The sequence below is a fragment of the Barbatula barbatula genome (genome assembly GCF_947034865.1).
Source record: "Barbatula barbatula genome assembly, chromosome: 1".
NCBI lineage: Eukaryota > Metazoa > Chordata > Actinopteri > Cypriniformes > Nemacheilidae > Barbatula > Barbatula barbatula.
This window is the reverse complement of record NC_136766.1, coordinates 14,975,034-15,002,688: the sequence shown is the minus strand read 5'-3', so window position 1 is coordinate 15,002,688 and position 27,655 is coordinate 14,975,034. Positions and strand designations below refer to the sequence as shown.

Below are 27,655 nucleotides of genomic sequence, written 5' to 3'. Positions count from 1 at the left end.
TAGTGAGGTCAGTATATCATTTACATCGACTTTCATAGTCAGACAATATATTAGACAGAATATTAGTCTGACAGTCCCGTCATGATACTGATGAGCACTTAGAGATGATAGATGAAAGCTCCTCTTACATAGTGAAGGAACACTTGCCGCCATTAGTATTCCTCGTGAGGACAGCTGCTGAACCCTGCATCTTCCCTGTTCACCTAGATAGCCATTGAATTATGAAGCCATCCTGAGCCATGGTTTGGGTTGCCTAGCAACGGACTATTGAGTGGCACTGGATCTCTGGTGATGGGGAGATAAACAAGGGGCCAGATAATATGTGTGTTTGTGTCTGTGCGTCTGTGTTGAGGTGCATTTCCTGACGGTCTGTGTGCTTATCTTGAAAGTGTCACAACAAAGAATGGGGAAAAAGAAAAACCCCTAGACCCCAGGTCTATTATGATAACAAACTTCTGCCTTGTATACAATACAAACCGATGGCCACAGTTGTGTTTTCATCAAGTCTAACATAGGTGGCCATGTTTTCTTGAATGCTGTCTGTTATATGGTCACTGCCATGATCTAGAAGCTCAGCAATCTATATTTAATAGTTATTTATACATTTATTTATAGACAGTGTTTATATTCGTGATCAATGGCTGTCATATCTCATTATTGTTTATTTTGCAGATGGAGTGTTCGGGCGATGTCAGAGATATTCTGGGACACTTTCTTACACAGATGACATGTCTCCAGCATCTCTACAGCGCTTGAGGAATGTTCTCCAGAAGCTGGCCCACAAAGGTATCACATCGTTGTGTTCACCCATATTTCTAAATTCATCCAAAACTAAAAATTCTGTCATCATTCACATCCCCTGGAGTTGTTCCAAATATGTTTGCATTCATTTGTATATCATTTATTTATTTGAAAGATATTTGAATGAATGCTTATAACCAAACAGTTCTTGGCCACCATTGACTATTATAGTAGAAAAAATGACAATGGTAGTCAAAAGTGCCCCAGACCCATTTGCTTTCCTACAATCTTCAAAATGTCTTCTTTTGTGTTCAACAGGACTCAATAAATCAATATTTGTTGATCAGTTTTAATTACATTTATTACAATTAATATACAATTAAATATAAATATAGATTAAAATATACACAGACCGGAATTTAAATTCAGGCCAGGTGTGTGCATCCGATGAAACTGTCCAGATGGGCCTTTGCTACAGCATGTTTTTAAGTTGTCATAAAGGTCTTGAAAGATGTTATTTTCTAATTAAATAATTAAATAAATAATTACAATTTTTATTTATATGGCGCTTTTCACAGTTTTGCATTGTTGCAATGCACCTTTACATACAGCTCTTTGCTGTTGTGTTGTTTGGTCACCTCTGTAACCAGAGTTTTTTGTTATCATCTCCATCACATGAATTTCTTGTTTGTCTTAATTGTACCGAACATTTAAAAAAAGTTTTAATGCATATTACAGAAGCTTTAGCCAAAGCGACTTAAATTGCATTACACTGCACATATGTACAATCCCTGGGATCAAACCCATGACATTGGTGTTGCTACCCCAATGCTCTTATCACTTAGCTACAGGAAAGCTTACATTACATGAAATGTAGCAAGATGTCTTGAATTCCAAAATGACAAATAAATTCATGTCAATTGAATTTCTTCTCTTTTAGCTTTATCACTCTTAATTTGCTGTTTACCTTGTTGTTGCCATGATTAGATTCTGGCTTAATTGAAGATTGATGAGACACATGACTTAAAAATATCACCCAAACAGGGTTTTCTGCTTTTGCCATCGTTCCTAGCTATTGAAATTCCTCGTCGGCAGAAGCATGTCACAATCAGTTCCAGAGCTGGTCGAGTCTAAGTTGACATGCAGCCAAACGGTCAGTCATCTTTTGTGGTACCATGTTGCTGTCTGTCATATGGACAGATGAAAGAGAGCAGGATGAAAGGATGAGATTGAGCACTCATTCACTGCTCAGGGGCTTGGAAATGGACATCTGAGAGTTTTTATGACAGAATGCTTTTGCTGTGATACACTGTGTTAGCAGGCCTGAACTGAATGTACCATCTCTGGTGAAAGAGAACTTCGGCAATGTGAGTCTTTACGTGTTAGACCTGACGTCATTTAAGGGCGTTATTTTAAATGTAGCAAATAGCGCAACGCATCAAGATGGAAATAGTTAAACCTTTCGGAGTACTGCGCGGGTCATTTGAAGAGAGAATGAGGCGCGGCTTGCGTTTTCTGTGCAGGTTTAGACGCAAAATGTGAATCGGGTCTAATGGTGTTTTTTCTTTAAGCGAAGGTCCTCTGTATCTTGTACTTAGCATGGGTACTTAAAGTAATAGTTCACCCAAAAATTATAATTCTGTCTTTACAATATTAACAGGTTTTCCAAATTTGTCTAAATGTCTTTGTTCTGATGAAGACAGAGAAAGATATTTGGAAGAATGCTTGTAACCAAACAGTTCTCGGCCACCATTAACTACCATAGTAGACAAAATGTATTCATAAATTTCTTTATTTTGAAGAATGAACGCAAACAGTTCTTAGCCACTTTTGACAACAACCATTACAATATTTCCTACTATGCTAGTCAATAATGTTTTCCAATGCCAATGGATTTGGAACAACTCGAGGGTGAGTAAATTATGATTTAAAAAAATAAATTGGGCAAACTATCCTAAGATTTTCATCACAAACTCAAAGGTATAATTATTGTGTGACACTATTAGCTATTGTTGAATTTGTGGATTTGTTGAAGGTGTTATGCACATTGGGTTGATGCGTTTGGAAGAGTTCGTCAGTTTATTACAAATACTTTTTCATAAGCTTTGTTTAAAGCCTTACATCAACATTATATATTTAATCATTCATAATTCAGAGCGTTTAAATTTGGTTCAGATGGTGAAAACTTTTTGGCTTTTAAGTGCCTTGAATGTTGGGCTGTGTTTCATAAAAAAGCATGTGGTATAAAGATAAATCACATTCATTGAGTAATAAAACAATTCAAAAAGCCTCCAAAAATATAATTCGCTTCACTAGATAAGAGACATTAAGACCTAATTCCATAACCATAGCAAATATATTTATCACTTTTAATTTGTAAATTTATTAGTAACCAATCAAATGACAGGGCTTGATTTTATCATTCTCCATCATAGCCATGTGGGGGCAGCATGGTCCATTCAGTGTTGTTGAAGGATCTGAGCCTTTAATAGGCTGTAGAGACGTGCTCCCAGCTTGATCTTTTCAAACAGGCATAAATTAGAGTTGAAAAGCGTGGAAGGCACACAACCGTCTTTGGGTAAATTACCAACATGGTAATGAATATTAGAGAGCCAAAGAGATGGCCGACTTACTCCAATTATCCAAGCCAAATAAAGAAAGAGGGATCAGACGGATGAGAGGCTGTGTTCGGCTTCCTCTCGCTTTCGTTTTTTTCCTTTTTGGATGCAGATGGTGTCTGAAACCTCGGCTTTTTGAGTGACGGGCTGTTTGCTGTGTTTTTATTTAAATTTTAGAGCGGTTTGCAGGAGAGCTCTCAAATGCCGTCAGTTTTCACGATCCCTTGTGTGCATTCATCTGAGGGCGAATGGTTGTGTTTATGTTGTGTGCCTAGTGTGTGTTTCTTTCTTTCTGTGAATTTGTGCCCAGTTCAACAGACAGCAATGTGTAAACCATAAAATGTCTGCAGTCATCTTATCTTGTTCCCTTGGCCATTTGCCCTGTATGTGTGTGTCTATGAAACATTTTGGAGTGTATGTTTTTGTTTGTGTGTATCAGAGATAAACGAACCCGTCTACCTCTCAACCATCACAGCACCCTTTGTCAGTCTTCCAGAACCCTTTAGCAGACCTTCCACATTCCTCCTCACACGAGCAAGAGTGAGGCAGAGAGGTAGATAGGCAGATAGATAGAGAACATCAATAACATCGACTCAGAATTCTCTTTATCACACATCTAGAATAGCTGAAGAAATCATGCAATTTGTGGAGTCGCCGCACACCCTGCACAATGTCATTAGATCGATACCATTGACGGAATGGTAAGAATGCTCCCTCTTTGTCATACAGGTCCATCACGGCACCTGTCAGCCCTCCCTGCTGTGAGCTGTCCTCTATTTCATTGTCTTTAGATGTTCCTTGGCCAACTCTTTTATCTTCAAAAATGGTCAGTGTATCGGCCAAAAATGAACATGACTTTTTTTTGGAGCTACTGTTTGTCAACTGTGTTTGACAGCTCCATCAGGAAGACTCTAGAACCTATTCTTTGATACCAAACCAGAACCATTTAGCTTGTCTTATTATACGTACCGTTTAAACATTATTTTTAAAAAGATAGTTCACCCAAAAATCTAAATTATGTCATAATTTACTCACTAACTATCATTCTTCTGCAAAACGCAAAAGAAGATATTTGAAGAAAGTTAATAACCGAACACCGCAGACACCCATTTACTTCTGTTATATGGACACAAAACCAATGAATGGCATCGATGTTTGCTCAACAACATTCTTCAAAATATCTTCTTTCGTCTACTGTGGGTGGACTTTCCATTTAACTGTCCAATATCTTGTGTCTTACTTACAACCATAGACTGTATAAAACATGGACGTAGTGTCCGTGACGTCACCCGTAGGTTTGTGACGAGCAATTCTGAAGCCTAAAATGGGCGAAGGCTGCCGTCGACATCTTGGCAGCACGTCACTACCAGTTAATAGAAAATGGGCAAAAAGGCGTGACATGGGTGGAGCTGAGGTGCCTGGTTGGATTAAGATAATTTAAACAGATGAGTTATAAAAGCATTCACCCCCTTACAAAGTTGGCCATTTTAACATTCTGCTCGGTTTTGGAGCCAGTCTCTAGCGGCCAGTGAATAAATTTCAGTTTAAGTTACTTCCGTGTTGGTTTTACGAGAGAAACCAAAAGGTTGCCGCTCGCTTACAATTAAAAAAAAGACATTTTTAAAATCATAATTTTTAATCATAATGTTTAACAAAGCAAAATCTTCAAATCATGAATTATCGGGAGAACTTATCGTTCTCCCTGGTGTAAATGTACCACCGGGCAGGTATCACTATAGAGATGGAGGCTATTGATGAATACAGAAGGACAGATAGTTTGCTAGTGTCACAAGCCACTGTCTGTACTCTTTCACCACCGGACTACACTTCCCATAATCCTTTCCACCCGCCTCACCTGATCCATATCATCTGGACATATTTTGTTATTTCCCATCACCTGTCAACCCCTTGTTATCTGTCTCATTTAAATTCTCCCCCTAGGTCAGTTGTTTGTCTGGTATTGTATGTGTATGGTGTTGTGCTTTTTCCTGTCTCCTTGGATTTTAAACTATATTGGATTATCTGCGTTTCTCGAGTGTTCCCAGCGCGAACCTTTACAGCTAGGAAACTAGTTGAAAATAGTGAGATGTAGGGGAAGAATTAAGAAGGATTTTATGGCTGGACTTTTATGAAAAGACAAGTATAATAGAGCTAATTAAAATTTATTTGTTTTGTGAAAACAATACTCAGCTGGATGTTTACTGGAGTTACATCAGGCAAAATGAGGTTTAGAGTCAATTAAGTTTTATGATAATATACTGTTTATTCTGTACTTCTGAATTTGAAAATGTAATTGTGATTTGTTTTCCCCTCATATTTTAGAAACAAAATAAAACACGATGCAAAATCTGATATCTTTTGGTTAATGTTTGTTTGCCAGAACTGGTTTAAATCACCAGATTTATTCAATATGAGCGTGATTTGTGTTCTGGTGGGGAGGGGATCAGGTAACGCAACACAAGGCTTATGAGCAGACATGAGGCATATATTGCTGTATAACACGGTCCTCTGGGTTTATCATTGACCTCAGTCTTTACCGTCATACAGGTAGAAACAGCATGTTCAAACAGAAGCTTAGTGAAGCAAACTGATTCACCCTGACATGTGCGTTACAGCTACTTACTCCCATGTCCAACAGAGAGGAAAGAGAGGAAAAGGACTGAACACACAATGTATTTAAAAGTAGTATAGTACACAGACTCTGATAAAGTCACAATGACACCTGCGTGGTTGCACATACAGGTCATAGGCCTATTATTTATTTTGGCACAGTAATGTAGTATATAAGTTTAATATTGTCAATGGTACATGTTGTCAGTGCCAATACTTTGGTGAGTTGCATGTTACATTTACGCATTTGGCGGACTATACAATATACTATACATTTGTTTTTGACTGTGCAACGAACCCCTTGACCTTGTCACTGCTAGAGCCATGCTCTAACCATTGAGCCAGTGACAGAAACTGTTACGTGGGGCTAAGTGTAACTGAATGACATACATAACAATAGTAACCAAAGAGGAATCAGTATTAAAACACTAATTGGATTACCTCTAAGACCTTGTGTACAATACAAATGTAGGCTATGGAAAAACAGTCTGACTGAGATCAGAGCAGTGAGTGAGAAAAACAGTTTAGACGAGAGCGTAAGCCCTCCAAAATATACAAAAGTAATTTTATTTGTACATACAAAATGTATTTTCAAAATGCCTGGTAAAACCAACATTGCAAAAAATTGCATCATTACACTGTAGAACTCAATTACATGGTGTTGCTAATTTGTGGCATCAGTGCTTTAACACAGCAAAGGTCATGTGTCCTTGTACACGTTTTTAACTGTCTGTTTGCATATTTACAAAAACTGTATTTACACAGATAAACAAACTGTGAACACAATTCATAGCTTGCTGACATGCATACAATCACGTTTCGTATAGGCAATAGGTTTTAGGGAACGTCTTTTTAAATCCCTCACAACTGGTGTTTAGTAAAGCAAATGTCAACAGTTTCTACTGAGCTCTCGGCAGTCCGCTGCTCCGTAGAGGATCTTTTTGAATATCAAATTATTTCACTATCTTTCCGCATCTGTTCCTCTGCGTTAAAGTTCACACCATTTTGTAGGAGCATTGCTTAAGACAACCAGACAGTCTCAATCTCCAGAAGCTCTCTCTCTCCTAAATGCTTTGCTAAACAGATGTTCAACTAGTAGTAAACAGCTACCATTAACTGCAGCGTTATCAGTGTTTACCACTTTCTGCCGTGATTGCTTCAACTGTACAAAAAATCTGGCTTGTGTGATGTGCATACTGTATATAGGAAGCAGAGGATTAGATAAACATTTGTCATAATTGCATAGGTAAAATCTGACAGTCATCTAAAAACTAACAAAATAATCTGCTGTTCTAAGAGTCAGATTTCAACAAAATTGTATATTTAACGTGCTAATAAATGATAATTCTGCAATTAATAGTCTATTGTTGGTTAGTCTGCTGACTTTATTTTAAACTGCGCCATGAATATAGTTAAAGTAAATCGGTTTAACGCTGTGTTGCCCAATTAATTAAAAAGACAACTAAATTAAATCAATTAGTTCATAAAGATACTAGCCCACCTGCCTCTTCTATTGTGTTGTCATAGTGAATTAAAAAATTCATGTTGAAGAGAATAAATCAATGTTTGTCATGTTCTCTAATTGGAAGATGGTTCCACATTAACTTTTGTTGATATGTGCAACCAAAGTAACATCTCATCAAATCCAAGAATGAAAGGAAAATTCTTTATAGATCATGGCACTCGCTTTTCTTCTGTCACTCTGTTATTTGATATTGTGAGGAAACAAGGGAGGACCCCCTACACACACAGTTTTTAATAGCAGAAACATCAATGGCTGGGCTGCTAATTAGGGATAGCACATTATATCAGGCTCCATCCAAGACCTAATGAGGTGGACCCTTGCTGAGGCAGAGGGATGATGCTCTCATGGTTGACAGGAAGATGGGACGTGTGTGTGTGTGGTCCTGGCAAATCCTATGGTAGTAATACCTGTTATATTTTACCTTTTGTTGGTCCCCATGAGGAAAATAGCTTATAAATCACAATCAAATAAGTTTATTTGAAATTGTAAAAAACAATGCAGACATTGTGTGAGGGTTAGGTTTTGGGTTAGGGGATAAAATATACAGTTTGTACATTATAGAAATCATTATGTCTATGTAAAGTCCCCATAAAACATAGAAAAACCCAGTGCGTGTGTGTGAACGTGCGTGTAAAGTATAGCATATACAGTACATGCATTGCTGCCTTTTGGCTGCTTGTCCTGTACACTGTTCGTTTCCCATCTCTGTCTTCTGTTTTGAAGATATCTTTGTGGCCTTTTGGTGCTGTCTTTACTAGATTCATAGGTTATACTTAGTTTTGTCCAGTTACTGTCTGTCATGGTGATCCCATTTTATAAACATTAGAATTTTTTGTATTTAATGTTATACTACTGAACTCATATATTATTGAAACGTTATATTGTCGAGGTGCTCAAAAAGGCATACCATGTGTGGTCTCCTTTAGCCAACATTCAATGCAGTGATGTACTGTATAGAATCCACAGATGGTGGCAGATGATATAGTAGGCTATAACTGTGCTAAGATCTGGCACCACATGCATTGTAAACCCACGATCAGTTTTTTGCTCTTTCTTTTTACAGGTGCAAAAATCTCCACAGAAAATCTATGATTCAAAAAATAGAGTTTGAAACCAAAAAGCCAATCTACACCATAAATAATAGCAAAATAATTCAGAGTTAGTTCATTTGTAGAAAAGGTCAGGTTTTGTTGCTTGTGCTTTGGAACGTTCTCAAACCATGCTTTGATTACATGGATAAAATTTTGCAGCTTGTGGAGTCCATGTCAACCCTTGTCAATAAGCCAAAAGGGAACATTCAAGCTAACTTTTCAATATATACATATTTTATGCAAATTATACTGATGAAAATGAAAGATTGTAGTGAATTAGAAAAATGCAAAGTAGAACCATTTTCACAAATTAAATGAGACTTGAGACACACATTATGCAAATAAGAGATTAACATTTTTCTACACCCACCCATCAGGTTTAGAGGAAAACAAATGAACAGGACAGAGGGTTGGAGGCTGGTAAAGGGCTAATGAGTTCATATCTATAGGGGCTGAAGATGCTTCTCAGTTCATCCCTTTCTCTGCTTCTGAGGCCGGTTAATGCCAGTCCGCCCATACATCCATTCAATCAGCACAAACCTGTTTCCCTTAGTGACATTTACATGAAAGGTGGACAAACGCAATTTATGAATGATATATGCTTGCAAGATGGGACTTGATGTGTCAGTATTAATATTTTTATCCGTGGGATTCATTTTGAAAGTGTTGGCTATCATTATTTTTCCCTTGACATTTTTCAGAGTCTGGCATTTTCAAGGGTAAATTCAGATAAATGATAAACACTGAATGACAACACATTCTTCATATTCTATAGATTACTTTATTAAGTATATGAATTAATTGATGTAGTTAGAATATCAACAGCGAATTACTGCCTGGAGAGGTAATGCTTTGTGTCTACATGAGAAGCAATGTGCCTTAAAGGGATATTTCTCTACCAAATATACATTTCCCCATGTTTTACTCTCCCTCAAGGCATCCTAACTGAATATGGTTTTCTTCTGGAGGAATAATCCAGTCAGAGTTATAATACCATGTATCATTTTGTTTCCAAGCGGTAGAATGGGAGTGAACGGGTGTTGATTTTTAAAGCTCCAAAAAGTGCATCCATCGATCAAAGAACTGCTTGACACGGCTCTGTGGTCTTAACAAAGGTTTTCTGTAGCAAATCAATGCGTTTGATTAAGAAAAATATCCATATTGACAGTGCTATTAAGGTTGATGTCTAGCTTCCCTCATCTCTCGAATGCACGTGAACCAGAGGCTTGTTCTTCAGGCAGATGATGCAGGCGTATGGTAAGTTCCAATGACAAACTCTGGTTCACGCGCATTCGAGAGATGATGCGTCAACGTTAATATCTCTCAATATGGATATTTCTCTGCATCGATTCGCTTCAGAAGACCTTTGTTAAGACCACAGAGCTGTGTAGAGTAGTTTTTTGATAGATGGATGCACTTTTTGGAGCTTCAAAAAATCTACACCCGTTAACTCCCATTCTACTGCTTGGAAGCAAATTATTCTTGGCATTATAACTGACACGATTATTCTTCCAGAAGAAAACCATATTCAGTTAGGATGCCCTGAGGGTGAGTAAAACGTGAGGAAATTTTGATTTGGTAGTGCAATATTCCTTTAACAGTGATTATCCTATTCTTTATCTCTTGTTGAGTCTTTCAATGTCAGTAATATGAGTGAATTTAATCCTGTTCGTTTATGTTGATGGTAGTTTTTTCTGTCCCTTTTTTGTAGGTTATACTTGGCAAGATGACACAACTCAGAAATTGATATCAAAAGAGCTTTCACAGCTACCTAAGGTTCCTTTGGGAAGATATTTCACTGGCAACTCTAGGTAAGTTTCCCACAGTCTCTGCTGTGTTAAGTGTATGTGACAATAAATTGTGACAAAAACCTTTGTTGTTGTGTTCTGTTAACCAATTCAATAGTAATCTTTCTTTAACGTTGGTAATAATCACCTTTAAGCAGTCGCTTCATGACAAATAATTTGATACAGACACAACCACTGTTTATCTGTTTGTGAATATACAGTATAATTGTATTTTGAACAGAACTGACATTCCAAATGATAACAGAAAAGCTCAGACAGAAGAACTTAGGAGGATACTGCAGAGATACTTACAAGAACTGGGCTTCCAGACTACTTATGGCGCATCTTACAAGCAGAGTCTTCAATGGCAACAGCTTCCTTGGAAGGTATACAATATTCAACAACAATATATGATTTACCTTGTGTATTAGGGATTTTGAGACTTTGGCAAAACAATCACTGTTAATAATTATTCTATAACCTATTATCTGTCATCTCTGAAAATATTGTGGCAAAATGAATTTGTTTATTGCTGGAAAAAAACGATTTATAGTGGCTAGCTGATGCTAATGCATCACATAAATATATTTTTTCATCCTACAGTATATACAGTTAGAAATGCACTTCAAGAAAACTAAAATAATTGTTTTTTACCTTTATTGCATTAACACATGTTCAATTTCCATTTCAATGGGAGACCGTATCCAAATAGTGATACAACCAGTGTAAGATATGGAAAATGCTAATTTGCATTTAAAATTTTGCATGGAAACATGGCAGTGGGGATTCATACATGCTATTTTGCATTTAGATTTTACATTTCATTTCACCAGTGCTCTGCTTTCATGTAAATGTATAGGGGACATCAAATGCAATGCAGAATCTACTTAGTATCCAAACACTATTACCAAACAAATGCTCTTGAAGTCGTGAGAGTTGACAAGTTCACTGCACTATTGAACATTAGTACCCCGTGGTGCTTTTGGAACCAGCATGCGTATGTGGTGGTTTGTTCATCGAAGCCCACCCTGCTGTTCTAAAGTCAGTGTGGCCTTCCATTCCGCAGGGGTGGAGAAAATCTAATTGTTTTATATAATCTCACAAATAGAGCAGAAATATATGCTGGGAGGCTGATCAATTTTCAAATTATTTTATGGCTTAAACTGTCATGCACTTTTAAAAGTCATATCGTGTTATACCTAGTATGATACTGTATCACTTGTAATTATATTTTTCTTTACATTTATACCTTGTGTATAATTTTGGCAATATGAACATGTCTGTTTTTATAACTAATTGTTTGCCAAATTAAATGTATGTGTACTTTTTGCCTCAGGATAGAGAAAATGCACCTCCCAATCGTAAGGGTTTTACTCAACTCAAAGAGAAGCTTCCTCCACCCATCTCCTTCCCACAAGCCCGACTTGATCTCCAGGCGATTGCGGAACAATCTCCCTCAGGTCGATTATCCTTCCCTAGTTTTAAACAAGATCGTACTGGAGTCCCTCTCGCTGAGCTTCAGCAGTATCAAGCTGGGACCATGAGAGCACAAGATCTCAGTAAAGGTCAAACACAGGGAAAGCTGCGTTATTTTAGCCTACAGCGCGCTCCCGCTACCAAAATAGAAAAACTGCCAGGAGCTTCCAGACAACCACCAAAGCCCAGAATCGAAAAACTGTTTTTCAAATCTGGAGCAAGCAGCACTGCTTCCAAGAATGCCCTCAGTTCAGTAGATGGTGAGCTGAATCTTTTGTTGTCATATTTTTTTAAATTAAACAAACATACAGTACAAACAACAAGTAATACTGTTCTGTTTCTATTTCAAGTCTGTAAAAAAACACAAACAAGTAAAGTGCATCCTCTGTTCATTATTTTATCATGTACATTAACAACAGTCAGTCTATCTTTTCCCAGAAATAAGTTATTTGTCCTAGATCAGATGAACATTGTAGGATGTCTAGTTCAGTTAGAACTGAAAATTAACAGAAAAACTTGCTACAGATTTCAAGGATTAATCACTGAAAAGGAATGAATGAAAAATGTATTGGATTTTTATTGGATTGAACACAGACTCCCTACAGGTCAGGGTCAGAGTAAAAAATTTGAGAAAGGCTGTTATTTTATGCCTGCAGGACATTTAACACCGAATCAATAATTTCGTCTCTGACTCATTTCAGAGAAATTCATTGACAGAGTGGTTAACCAGCTTGGACGCCAGAGTGTCAATGTGGATGTTTTGAACACAAAGGACCTGGACCAGCTCTCCAAAGTCATCACCCAGGCCCTGCAGGTGGTGGATGGAGAGGAAGGGGTCAAAGGTAGAGAGGTCACACAGGGTGAGAGGCCAGTGGATGAAATGGAGGTGAAGAGGGAACCTGGTGATCAGTCACGTCCGGTGGAAAAAGAAGTACCAAGTGGTACTAGTTATACTTCTTTGAGAATTTTGCTAGAGAGAATGCATTTGATAATGTAGGATTCATTATTGCTGGTTATCATTTGGTTTTTGTCCTACTTTACATAACCTCATGCCTCAAATCATGTCCTTAAAATACTGAAATTCTGATCACAAAACGCATCATCATTTATACTTCTCTTTACAGAAAAACAAACTGAAGAAAGTGATTCCAATGTCAAGGTAAAATGTTCTACATTGTTTTGCATTTGTAAGTCGCTTTGGATAAATGTGTATGCTAAATGACTAAATGTTAAAATACATGTCCATGTGACTTCTGATAAGTCACCTGAAATGGATGGAATTGATGTCACTTTCTTTTTCCAGAACAAAGGTTTTCTCAGCCAGCTGCTGGAGTTCCTGGATCAGAACTCTGGCCCTGATTCTGCTGGACCCTCCCAAGCCAAAGAGCCTTTTCTGGGTTACATTGACCAGCCAAATGCTGGAAGCCCAGTGAGAGCAAGTTTGGAGAACGTCCAGAGCAGGACAACACAAACAGAACTGGACCTAATGAAGAAGAAAATGGAACCTGACACTTTGGAGCTACACCCGCTGGTAGACACTGAGGTAGAACAGTGGATCCACAGTTCTGAGGGCTCTCCGGAAATCAAACCAGAGGTTCAACAAGGGAAAGTGACACAGAAAAGTTCCTTGGAAAAAGATGAGACTGTGCAAAAGAAGGGTGTGAGAGTGGAGGTGAATGTTGCAGCATATTCACGTCCACATGACGGAGACTTTGGCTACATTATCACTGAAGAGTAAGTATGAATAAAAATCCTTACAAAACTGTACGGAACAAAACATGGACGTCAGTCAAAGACCTAATATGTTACATGCTGTAATTTCTGATGAATAATATGTTTTATTTGATATTTAATATTAATGCTATCAATGGTTTGCTACTGTGAAACTTCTTACTACACAGGCTTTTTCCTATAACTTAATTGATCTCACAAACACTCCAATGTTTTTGGCTACTTCAGTCCCATTTACCTTAAAGTATCTATCATTCTCTACAAAAGAAGATTTTAAACGCTAGTATGTATTGAAAAGGGTGTGGCATGTGTGAAAAAGACATCAGGAATACAGTTGCCTTTAGTATCTTTTCATTCTCACCTTCCTCGTATGTGTGTGAATTCACTTCCATTTGAATGCAGGTAATTCTTTAGGCTAGTGCAATATATGCAGATGTGTGTGTGTGGATGATGTGTGTGTTTAACTGGGCTGGCGTGGCCATATCATAAAGACATCACACTTCAGAGGGATTCCATTTGCACCTTATTGTTTGCCTCGTTGCTGGAAAATACAGGCGATTTATAAAAAAATATAAGCCACCTGTGTCCTAGTCCCTATGCGTTTCATGTTCTTCCGGCTCTCTCTGTTAATCCTACAGTATGTGCTATTTTCACTGCTATTTTTCACTGCTAGTTTGTTCATCGGTTTGATCCAACAGTACTCAGAGACAGTATTTAAATGTATGTGCACCATTTGTAACAATTTTAAATTTGGGTTGATGTTGTTTAGTAAGGTTTGTTAAGGCATGCCTCCTTATAAAGATTTCTGATTTGAAATTTTAAAAAACACGTGATACAACCAGCCACTGGGCAAAAAGATTTTTGCCACAAGCACCTTGTCCGTCCGTGCTGACCGTGAAACATGGTGTAACGAAACAATCAGTCGCAAGTCACAGCCCACCAGAAAGGTGTGTGGGGGCGAGATCTCTCAGTGTGTGCTCTCTCACACTCACAACACACTTTTCAGCAGAAGAGTGTTAACTAAGAAAAACACAGCGACCTGAGCCATTTCTAAGACTGAAAGATTCAAGCCCTGATGGTGGGCTCTGCCAGTAAGAAACCACCCATAAGTCCCTAACAACCACTTAACAATGCCCTTGCAATCTCCCACAACACACTTTGAAAATGTAAAAAATATGATTAAACCTGAGTTATGCCCTCTGTCTGTTTAACTCTCTTTTTCTTTGCTCTTTTGTGTTCTTGCCTAGTTCTCTGTCCACCAATCAGGGTCTGAACCTTATGGAGCTCTTAGCTGAGAGAGTCAACCTTCGTGTGACAGATTTTCTACAGCTCTCGTAAGTGCACACAAACACACACATACATACACACAAACATACCTGAAGATTCAGTCTCATGCTGCTTGACACATTAATGGCATTAATGGAACACTCAACCCATGGTTGTTTTTTTGTTTTTATGTTTTGCAATGAGTAGTCATTTTCAAGTGACAGCTCAGTGATTATGCGCATAAGTTTGAGTTTTGTATAAATGCTTTAGAGAGACAGTGTGGGAGAATGCATTTCAGCAAGTGTAGGTGTTTTTTATCTTGACCTGTATGCAGTCGGAAAATTCAGTTCAATTACAAAACATTTGTAATGATAACGGCTGTTCTGGATGGAAGGAAGGAAAGACAGAAGGAAAGACAGGCAATCAGACAGACAGATCTGAAGATTTTAATGATAACACTATTTGTATCATGTGCTGAGATATTCGTGAAATATACAAGATATGTTTTGTTAAGGTGAAGAGCCTCACCCTGTCTTTGTAAAATGCTTGTTTGTAGTTGGACATAATCCAGGTGAGCTGTGTTTTTATTAATTTCCTCGCACAAATAAAGGCTTATTCAAGCAGTTTCCTGGTAATGTAAATTTTGTGATCTCTTGCTTTTTATCTTGATGGAAAGCTGTACTGAATGCTGCATGGTCTTATGTAAAACACTATGTCTTAATGCAATTTAGTTTGAGCTAAAAATAAGGGTGATAAGGTTGAACCACACTGTGTGTCATTTCAGTTTTGTGGGATGTAACTGGTGTTATACTCTTGTGGAGACCATGACTTGTTGTTATATGGTTATTTTAGTCCATTGAATAAAAGGGTAGGTTTTAAGGTCAGTTTCTGTAGGGCAACATACATGGTAAAACATACTAAGATTCCCAGTGTTATTGCTTAGAGGAAGAAATACAGTTCATTAAACGCTCAATGACCTTTTATTCATCTTGTCACACGATGGGGTTAGTACAGGTGGTTGTAAAAGCGGACTGCATGAATTGGCCTATTGTGGGCTTTTCAGGAAATATAAACAACAAAAAAGCTGTTAACAATATGAAGCAATTCACAAATTCAAATGATGAAACTGCAAAAAGTTAATATCATATTGTTTTGGGCAAAAGATTTGCTGTAATTTTGATGTTTGTAATATATGTGCATTCGTGTAACATTCATTTGATCAATCCCAGATTCATTTAAATGTATCATATAGTAAACTGTTTTTTTAATGTATTTGCAAAAATAGATTAGTGTATCAGATTAGAAGGCAGACAAATTCAAGACAATGGTGAACAAGATAATTTAACAACATACAAAACCAATACTTGTATAGTTCTGTATTTTGAAATACTTTCTGTAAAACCTTTCAGTTGCTAAGTTCACTTCATCCTGTGACAACTAACCCTATAGTCTCCCATATACTTGCAGTTAATGATCACAGAAATCTGTACAACATTTTGTAATAAAATGGTAACAAATTCACACAGACATGCACACAAACACAGTGCTGCCATGTTTAAGCATGTTTACAGCATGTAAAATATTTCTGAACTCCAGACATGACGTCAGGGCTGTACTCTGACCAGACAGTAGGGGGCAGATAAACACCCTTTCATTGGTTTTTTAATCACAATGTCTACCTCTCTTATACACGTCCCGCTAACACACACACACACACACACACCTTATGGCTTCCCTCCCTCTGTGTTGTGGACATTGGTGGTTTGCTGATAGCTTATCAGCTCTGATGGTGTTATAGCTGGGGGTCTGGGCTATTGTGTTTATGTGGCTTTAACAGCACAGTGTTTTCATTCCAGACATTTTCTGATTCTCTGGCAATATAAGCTGACCAGAGGTGGCTGCTTATGTGCACGGAGCATAAAAGATAGAGGAAATTGGTGTATGGGGTGAAAATACAAGTAGATGATTTTGTCAATGTTGCTGTTATGGTGTTCAGTATATTATTGCATGATTGTATGTTTGGTTGCTGATATCATCATTCTGATATTTGTATTATATCTGTATTAGTCAAACTCTGTGTCTTGATGAATCTATAACCAGTGTGTGTAACCACTAGCAGATATGTGAGTCTGTGTGTTAATTATGCTGAGGATGACCAGAGGTTACATCTGACTTGCTCTCGCTTCCTGCTGATGTGTGAATGGAATTTTGTTCTGGTGACAGATCCATTCCTCCAATCTACCACCTGTCTTTTTCTTTCTCTCGTTCATTTTGTCCCCTCTTCACTTTTCTTACATATTCCTTCTCTCCGGTTGTGATCTCCACCTCACCCAGATCACAGTGAGAGCACCTGTTCCAGATAAATGCATTTACCTTTGGATCAGGAACCAAGAAGATCCATGTTGGACCACTGTACGTTTAGGACACAACCAAACCCTTAACAGTATACTCCCAGCAAATTAACATGACACATAAATAGATGTTCTCATTGTGGAATGGTTAAGATAAATATTGGGGTTTGTGTTGAAGTCACGGTGGCCATGGATATGATTGCTTTTGATCTTTTCCTTGTCTTGCTTAACTCCAGGGCTGACTTTTAGATTTGTGCGGGATTGTTTGATGGTGTGTTTAGTCATTCAGAGGCCAGTTTTTTTATCATTTACTTCCTCTTTGAAGGAGCAATTTACCATGAAATATTGTAGTTCACAGACATCTGTTAGAATAGATAAATGAATAAGGTGTGTTGTTGGGATCTCCCCCAGACAGATGTTGGGCTCAATCACAAATGCCTAAAGCATACGAAATGCAATCATACAATTGGACATCTTTAAATGCTGCGACTTGTCGGCTCAAACACAAATAGCATAGGTGGTTTTCACATAGTTTATTTCTTTCTATTTGCTCTATTGATTTGATCCACTAAACATTTTAGGCATCTCTAAGAACATCAGGTTTCCAGTGAGGATTTATTTCATTGGGGGAAATGTGTCAAACGCTTATAAGGATGCTGACGGCAGATCTGTCAAAGAGAAAAGAAAATTAACCAAAAATCAATATTCCTTAGTGGTCTCCTCTTTTAGCTATATAGCAAAACCAATAGACTGCAGTTGAGTGCGGTAACTTATTCCCTAATAAAACAAGATTACGTGAATGGCGTTCTAACTGCAGTTATTTTGCTCACCTGCTCTTACTCTCTGTCTGTCTTCCCTGTGTCTCTCAGGGTTCTGGGTCCGGCAGTAACCTTTCGAGTGCGTCCCAATGCCCGAAACATCAGCACGGCCCAACTAGCCAGAGTGGCAGGTACACACACACATCACGTACATCACTATTACAATCTAGTTGCTATTCAGATCATCTCCCAACACATTGGGGAAGAATCCTCTCATAGTACGACCTTGGTTGCAGCATTATAGTTATAATTCAAGTTATAAACCCCCTTTTCCCCACACACTGAAACACAACACGTGCACAGTAAGCACAAGCAAATAATGTACGGATACAAAATAACTTGTGTAAAACATGGGAATTCAATTTTGTGTGGCATCTTACTATAATTTACTTTCAAATAACAGAAATGATGCTTTCATCACCAGAATTCAGTGTATTTTTTATTCAATCATCATCCCCTCCTTGTATTTAATTTGTGTTTTGTGCCCGTGGTTTGTACCAAACGTTTCATCTATGGCTGTGTAGACTACTATTGTTGCACCAACCTTTGGTTTGGTTAGGTTTTAGTTGTACTGTTAATGCCGTTTTCATGTTCTTTTTTGTGCATTATGGATTTTAACTTTTAATTTTTAAACTAAATCAGAATTGACCCCAGTGGTGCTTCAGTTTTTTCAGGATTTAATGTTTGATCTTTAATGCAAAAAAGAAAGGTTGAAAGAAATGAAAGAAAAAGAATCTGACATCATAGGTTCCATTTTCCCTTGATCCACAATTACTTCTAGGAAAAACTGATTCATGCAGATATGAATGAGTTCAGGTGGTTTCTTTTCATGAAGGCAGTCAACAATGCATGAACAAGAAACCTCTAAGCCCACAACTGGGCGCTATAAGATAAAAAAAATAAGTGATACTGTATGCAAGGAACAGATTTCCAAGGAACTTGCAATGAAATATTGAAATATAGAAAATATCTTTTGCTGTAATTTTCACTACTGCTCATTGAAATAATGCATCCGACAAGCCAGTACATGAAGTACATTTAATGTGTTTTTTTCTCTTTATTTGATTCAGTCAGTATTTCGACCTTGGTAGCAGAAGTAGGCAGTTAAGTTCTACCAGTGTGTTTGCAACAGTTGTACATTTTGTGGTTGGATGTGTAAGTCTAGACATCTCATCCTTCTGAGAGTGTGTTCACACATAGCGCCTCTACATCTGTGGAAATGCGCTCCAGTTTTGTGCGATTGCTGTGATGTGAATTTCAGCATGTCTGTGTGTATCGGCAGTCTCTTCCCTTTGAGAGTCTCTTGTAGCATGTTGAGAGAGTTAATGGCCGGGCTCGTCAGACCCAAATGTCAGACAAAATGTTAAGTCAACATGATCAGCCGCTCTCACACAGCAGATAAATTATGAAAACCATGGTGCCTGAATACCAATTTATTACTTTATTTAAACAGAGGGGATCTCTCCTCACACTTTATTACTCCTGTATACACATGGCTGATCACACCGAATCATTTATTCCTGTTTTTGTGCCACATGCAAGGTATAAGGCGACTTCTCCATTTTTGCAGTCAGTGGAAATTATGTATGTAAGTGTTAATATTTGTTCATATGTCCATAACTTACATGACAGCTTCATGACTAAATCTAAAATATGTTAACATAGTTTGGGCTTTCCTGTGGCTCAGTGGTTAGAGCATGGCGTAAGTAATGTCAAGGTCATGGGTTTACTTAAAAAAATTCATAGTACAATGCAATGTAAGTGGTTTTGTATAAAAGCGTCTGCCAAATGTATTAAGGTAAAAGCACACACATACAATGTAAATGTTAACAGAAGCAGTGCTTTGTTTCTTTTAAAACATCAACCTAACCTCGTTTTTAAGTTGCTTTTTCCAACGCCATCAGAAGCTTCTGTCATACAGTAGCTTGACTGAGTCCATTTTGTTTCTTTTGAAATGTAATGGAACAATGTGAATATGCTCACAGCCGTTGTTTAAAAAAACTATTGAAAGGGTTAAGGCTTTTGTGTTTGCACAGCTCCAAATGACACAGACAGGCACGATTCTGCGTATTCCAGTGTAGCATTGACCCAGGCACATTATAGAACATTATGGTCCCTAAGATCAGCATATTAGGCAAGAGTCTTCCTTTGTGTTATACCCCCCTCCACACTCATAAAACACTCAGAATGGTGAAGCTTTAGATGGTTTCATGGGTGTCTGAAATGAACGCATTGCACTTATCTTCTGTATTCCTCTGGTGCTGCCACAAGCATCTGTTTCTGACAGCAGCTCCCATGTGTTTTGTCTTTTTGTTGTTGCATGAAACACAAATGCACCTTCTTACATTTAACTCCCTGCTATTTTTCTTTTGGGAACAATAACTGTGTCTTTCTGTCTGTCTTTCTGTCTGTCATTCTGTCTGCATTTGACTGTGCAATATGAAAAAAGTAACACTACTATGTGAAATTATATTTTAGCGTTTATATTGTATATTTCGTTTTTTAGAGAATGTGTCATTCTCCAGCTGTTTTTAAAATGTTTTTTTTATAATTTTTTTAATGTTTTAAAATTTTAAATTATAATTAAAGAATAAAATATTTATAAATTAAATATGTATATGTGTGTATATATAAGATAAACCATATATAAATATTAAAATGTAAATACAAATGTAAATATTTCTTAAATATATATACACGCATGTGTGTGCTTTTATTTATACACAATTATTATACACAGTACACTCACATATTTTATGTAAACAAAAACGTGTATTTTGCAAACTAAAGTGTAATTGTAACTCTAAAAATAAATCAGTTGTACCAACTATTATATATTCAGACATTACACTCTTGGGTAACACTCGCTTTACATTTATTCTGTGTGTAGTGCATTTGTAATCTATAAATTAATAGTTATTCTATTATTTATTAACCAGTTGTTCATACATTATATATGTCTAAAAATTTATTTCATAATTACAGTTGCAAATGATTTATTTAAAAACGATCTATGCCATATAAATCATTCATCCATTGGTTGTTGAGCTATTGCTTACAGAAATACCTCAAAACACTGAGTAAAATATTCACACAGCGAGAAAGCACAAAATGTTCTGTCATGATATAATATATATAATCCGTCTATATAAGTTTTTTTGTATATATTGAATAAAAACAATCATCGGGTGTACTGAAAACAATCACAGGATGTACTGATACAAGTTCAGAAGAGGAAAGTGATAACAAATTTGGACAATGTACTATATTATGTAATATCTACATTTGCATATTCTCTATATGGTATTTAAATTGTACACTCATAATGATTCATGCTTTAAAGAGTTATCTTTATTGCTCTGATGCACTCTCTCAAAAGTGGTTTTGAAGTGTACAGCCTGTCAGAGCAGTTTGCGACAACTCATTTCTGCAGCCATGGCTTCACAAACATGTAACCATTAATTTTCCCTGACAAAACATAATCACTTCCTGCCAAGCTATTTCCAGTGGAGAAACGGCAGTATAGATGGGTAGGCTTATATCCTGTAGAGTCTATGTATATGGGCAGGGGTTTGGTATTCTAATGCAAAGCTTTGCTCAAGTCTTTCAAGCTGCTAGCAACACAGCAACTAACTGAAGGGCTTTATGGGGGGTCCGGGGTACTTTCATTAGGATTGAGGAATTTGCTGTTGTACTCTATTCATCTGGAAAGAAAGATTTGGACAAAAGAGCTGGATATGGTAATCCCTGCCTGCTCTCAAAACAAAAGATGAACCCCCTGCTTTATCTGTGTGTGTGTGTGTGCGTGTGTGTGTGTGTGTGTGTGTGTGTGTGTACGCGTGTTTGTGTCCTTCACAATCATTTACCGGGCCATTGATTCATCCAAGTGTTGATGAAATGGCACCCTGAACTGCACAGTGTAATCTTACATTGTGTCATCTCTCTCTTCATCTCTCTCTCTTTGTTATTTTTGTGAAACGCTTTCTTTCCTCTGTCTGCCTGTCACATTTTATTTCTGCGCGTCTCCTAGTTCTGCCCATTCTCACCTTTTGCATTATTTAAGTTTAATTGTGTCACCTTTTTTGTCTTTTATTTCGTTGTGCTCTGCCCTCTTTACTGTTTAATATGTACTGATAACCAACCACAGTCGTTGCTAGGAAATTTCCGATTTTTAATTTTGCTTATTCTTTTCAGTTTAATTGTTTGCTTTCCTACTGTGGCACTGGTTCACAGATGTTCCAACAGGCTTACTGCAGCAGTGCATATTGACAAACTTTATATATATTCTGTTAGTTTGTTATGCCTTTCTTAAGAACACGCTGTAAAAAAAAACTGCCCGCTACATTTTCAAAAAGGAGCATTCTGCGTCATCATTTGTCTTTTGGTTGAGATTAAAGTCTGTTGTACACTGGTGCATTTTTTATGATGCTCTGATCAGACGATATTAAACTCATAATGCTGCATATCAATCATAAGAAAAAATTATGAGGGGCCGTTTAGGCCATAATTATTGAAATGACTCTTACAAACACTAGTGAAATAAAAACATCGATCGAACTTAGTGAAATTCATTCATACATATTAATGAAATGACTCTTACAAACACTAGTGAAATAAAAACATCGATCGAACTTAGTGAAATTCATTCATACATATTAATGAAATGACTCTTACAAACACTAGTGAAATAAAAACATCGATCGAACTTAGTGAAATTCATTCATACATATTAATGAAATGACTCTTACAAACACTAGTGAAATAAAAACATCGATCGAACTTAGTGAAATTCATTCATACATATTAATGAAATGACTCTTACAAACACTAGTGAAATAAAAACATCGATCGAACTTAGTGAAATTCATTCATACATATTAATGAAATGACTCTTACAAACACTAGTGAAATAAAAACATCGATCGAACTTAGTGAAATTCATTCATACATATTAATGAAATGACTCTTACAAACACTAGTGAAATAAAAACATTGATCGAACTTAGTGAAATTCATTCATACATATTAATGAAATGACTCTTACAAACACTAGTGAAACCATACATATGTATTACTGTAATCTTTTACAGACACATTTCAGTGTAGTCGATGAAAGATTTCAGTGTAGTTGATGAGAGCATATTTCACTGGAAAAGGAAGCTGCATCCTCACTTCCGTTTAGTTTGGCGCGCGTTGATGACGTGCAGATATGCCGCGAACAGGAACCTGTCAGATGCAATTAATTTACTGAATTAATTACTTATTAGTTCCTCCAACAACTCCGACCCACTTGCCAGGAAGATCTCATATGCACAGATCTCATATTGCCTTGGCTTAGGTATGAACTGGCAGCGAACTTTAAGCTGCTTGGGCATAAGCCGCCGCACACAGACAACGTCTCGCAGGAGTCACGCAATCTGCGGTTGAGATAAGTGCGGTCACGCTATACGCTTAATTGCGCATCTACACAGGGTTGTACGGTAGCGATCCTCTTGAAAAGTCGAATTGTGAAAAGTAACCACTGTCTGGACATTTCGTTATGGAGATAAAGGTTATGATCGTACTTTTACAGCAAACAATAAATCTATATTCCCATTATTTTGTTGTTTGCCTATGCAATCAGATCATTTGGATCCGGAAATGGAATATGGCCTTTTATATATGGTATGAAACATTCTAGAATATGACTTACAAGAAAAACCATAGCCCCTTAAATTATTTATTATTTGTTTATTTTATTTGTATTAAAAAATATATATTATTATTATTTTGTTATGTTTTTATTATAATTGTATTTATGTCATGCACATGGACTGTATTTTCTATTATAACGTTTTGAAATGCCATGTTGTTTTGTATACAAATAATTGTTAAATAAAATTTTAAAAAATAATTATTTGTATACAAAACAACATTACAAAACGTAAGGACTGCAGTTCTAGTAAACAAGGGTTCTCCTCATCCACAGCTCTTACAGATTGCAACAATGAATGCAAGGTTCTCGTTTGGTCCTCTAGCTCTCTGTGAAGGCTCAACATATTCGTAGCACCATTCGCTGTTTGAATGTCCTCTAAACACTTAAGTGCACTTCTTAGAAAAGCTGTAATATCATCTTCATTGTTACTCGTGTATGAAAATAGCGCAAAACACTTGCTAAAACAAAAAACATCGCCGTGGCGTCATTTTGAAATCTTAAAACCAGAGTTTTATTTCCTCGACACACTCTTTAAATCCTGGTAAAGTGGGAGTAAAGCTTCATTCGAATGTGTAGGCCTAGTTCCTATTGGAATTGCAGACGCCAAGAATTACGGAAACGCACGCTTCAGCTTTTTGGGACAGTTTTATAGTTTTATAGCCAAAATATATTTTTAGACAATAAAAAAATTGCATTGACAACGAAACTGTATAAGGAAAAACCGAAGGTAGCGCGGGCGATTGTAAAATATTGCTCAGTAAATTAATTGCATCTGACAGGTTCCTGTTTGCGGCATATCTGCACGTCATCAACGCGCGCCAAACTAAACGGAAGTGAGGATGCAGCTTCCTTTTCCAGTGAAATATGCTCTCATCAACTACACTGAAATCTTTCATCGACTACACTGAAATCTTTCATCGACTACACTGAAATCTTTCATCGACTACACTGAAATGTGTCTGTAAAAGATTACAGTAATACATATGTATGGTTTCACTAGTGTTTGTAAGAGTCATTTCATTAATATGTATGAATGAATTTCACTAAGTTCGATCTATGTTTTTATTTCACTAGTGTTTGTAAGAGTCATTTCATTAATATGTATGAATGAATTTCACTAAGTTCGATCGATGTTTTTATTTCACTAGTGTTTGTAAGAATCATTTCATTAATATGTCTGAATGAATTTCACTGAGTTCGATCGATGTTTTTATTTCACTAGTGTTTGTAAGAATCATTTCATTAATATGTCTGAATGAATTTCACTGAGTTCGATCGATGTTTTTATTTCACTAGTGTTTGTAAGAGTCATTTCAATAATTATGGCCTAAACGGCCCCTCATAAAAAATGGTCTCATCTAAATTCATATGCTGAAAGGGAACATGCAACACTGTAGATTTTTGTCTGATAGAGGAGCAAAGTCATTTTGATAGAACAGAATGCATTGTGCTTCAGCCACTTTTAAGTGGAATGTTTGTGTGGGAGGTGTGTTAGTGTGCGTTGAGGTTTTTTTAGAGTGGATGTGCTATTCTGTTGGTTTGCTGTTTCAATGTCTATATGGCACAGACAGCTGTCTGTTTTGAAGCATATTCCTACTTGCTTAATGTACCTTTTAAAACTATATCTGTCAAATTAATGAATGAAATTAAATGAAATTAAATATAGAAAATAGCCACGAACAGCAGTAAATGAATGATTATGAAAAAATAATATTATATAAAAATATTACCAAAAATATACTGTATGTATATACACAGTGCATCCAGAAAGTATTCACAGCGCTTCAGTTTTACCACATTTTGTCATGTTACAGCCTTATTCCAAAGTGGATTTGATTAATTCTATAAACAATACCCCATAATGACAACGTGAAAGAAGTTTGTTTGAAATCTAAGCAAAATGTTTTAAAATAAAAAAATAAGAATGTACATAAGTATTCACAGCCTTTGCCATGACACTCAAAATTGAGCTCATGTGCATCTTGTTTCCACTGATCTTCCTTGAGATGTTTCTACAACTTGATTGGAGTCTACCTGTGGTAAATTCAGTTGATTGGACAAGATTTGGAAAGGCACACATCTGTCTATATAAGGTCCCACAGTTAACAGTGCATGTCAGAGCACAAAACAAGCCATGAAGCCCAAGGAATTGGCTGTAGACCTCCGAGACAGGATTGTATCGAGGCACAGATCTGATTTCTGCAGCATTTAAGGTCCCAATGAGCACAGTGGCCTACATCATTTGTAAATGAAAGAAGTTTGGAACCATCAGGACTCTTCCTAGAGCTGCCTGCCCGGCCAAACTGAGCAATCGGGGGGGAAGGGCCTTAGTCAGGGAGTTGACCAAGAACCCGAAGGTCACCCTGACAGAGCTCCAGCATGTCTCTGTGGAGAGAGGAGAACCTTCCAGAAGAACAACTATCTCTGCAGCACTCCACCGATCAGGCCTGTATGGCAGACGGAAGCCACTCCTCAGTAAAAGGCACATAACAGCCCGCCTGGAGTTTGCCAAAAGGCACCTTTAGGACTCTCAGATCATGAGAAACAAAATTCTCTGGTCTGATGAAACAAAGATTGAACATCTTGGCCTGAATTGCAAGGGTCATGCCTGGAGGAACGCTCATAACCTGGTCAATACCATCCCTACAGTGAAGCATGGTGGTGGCAGCATCATGCTGTGGTGATGTTTTTCAGCGGCAGGAACTGGGAGACTAGTCAGGATTGATGGAAAGATGAATGCAGCAATGTACAGAGACATCCTCGATGAAAACCTGCGCCAGAGCGCTCTGGACCTCAGACTGGGGCGAAGGTTCATCTTCCAACAGGACAATGACCCTAAGCACACAGCCAAGATAACAAAGGAGGGGCTACAGGACAACTCTGTGAATGTCCTTGAGTGGCCCAGCCAGAGCCCAGACTTGAACCCAATTGAACATCTCTGGAGAGTTCTGAAAATGGCTGTGCACCGACGCTCCCCATCCAACCTAATGGAGCTTGAGAGATCTTGCAAAGCCGAATGGAATAAACTGCCCAAAAATAGGTGTGACAAGCTTGTAGCATCATACTCAAAAGACATGAGGCTATAATTGGTGTCAACGGTGCTTCAACAAAGAACTGAGCAAAGGCTGTGAATACTTATGTACATGTGCATTTTTTGTTTTTATTTTTAACAAATTTGCAAAGATTTCAAACAAACTTCTTTCACGTTGTCATTATGGTTTTTTTGTAGAATTTTGAGGAAAATAATTAATTGAATCAATTTTGGAATAAGGCTGTAACATGAAGTTACCATGATCAACCAGTTAAAAAACACTTTATACATGCTGATTCAGTAAATCATGAATTACTGCTAAAGAAACTTAGCAGTGCTGGTTTCGGACCGGGGACTCATGTGGTCAAGTGTGTTCATGTGGAGGATCTCTAATCTGATTTTCTTGATATATCTAAAGAGGTCCCCAGGGTTCCATTTTGGGACCTATTTTGTTTTCTATTTGTATAAATGATTTGGGTAAGGACATTTAAGCAAAACAGAACCACTTATGCTGATGATATGATTATTTATACACTTGCTCCATCTATAATACAGGCGGTGAAAGAGCTTCAAATTGCATTTCAGTTACAGGAAGATGCTCTGGTTAGTTTCAAATTAGTTTCAAATTAGCAGAAAATAAAGGTTATGTTTTTTTCTAAAGCTTAGGCACAAGTGCTTGATAATCCTAGTATTTTTAACTCTGCTGGAAAGATTATTGAAAGAATACCTTTTTACAAGTACTTGGGCATTTGGATTGATGATAAGCTTTTGTTAAATGTACATATTGCTAATCTAATCAGGAAGCTCAAACTGAAACTTGGCTTTAATTTAGAAATAAATCTAATTTTACATGTAATGCCAAAAAGAAACTTGTAGAAGCTACTTTTCTAACTGTGCTTGATTATGGTGATATAT

The 27,655-nt window shown here is 37.1% G+C and overlaps 1 protein-coding gene across 1 annotated transcript in view; it reads left to right on the top strand.

Annotated features, from left to right (window-relative positions):
• ptprn2 (protein tyrosine phosphatase receptor type N2) overlaps positions 1-27,655 on the top strand; it is a 136,671-nt gene that overhangs the window by 23,285 nt on the left and 85,731 nt on the right. The window contains exons 3-11 of the mRNA XM_079456389.1: positions 673-786; positions 10,297-10,396; positions 10,614-10,758; positions 11,709-12,108; positions 12,550-12,789; positions 12,973-13,007; positions 13,152-13,582; positions 14,827-14,913; positions 18,066-18,145. Coding sequence (XP_079312515.1) covers positions 673-786; positions 10,297-10,396; positions 10,614-10,758; positions 11,709-12,108; positions 12,550-12,789; positions 12,973-13,007; positions 13,152-13,582; positions 14,827-14,913; positions 18,066-18,145 — 1,632 coding nt within the window. The remainder of the gene's footprint in view (positions 1-672; positions 787-10,296; positions 10,397-10,613; positions 10,759-11,708; positions 12,109-12,549; positions 12,790-12,972; positions 13,008-13,151; positions 13,583-14,826; positions 14,914-18,065; positions 18,146-27,655) is intronic.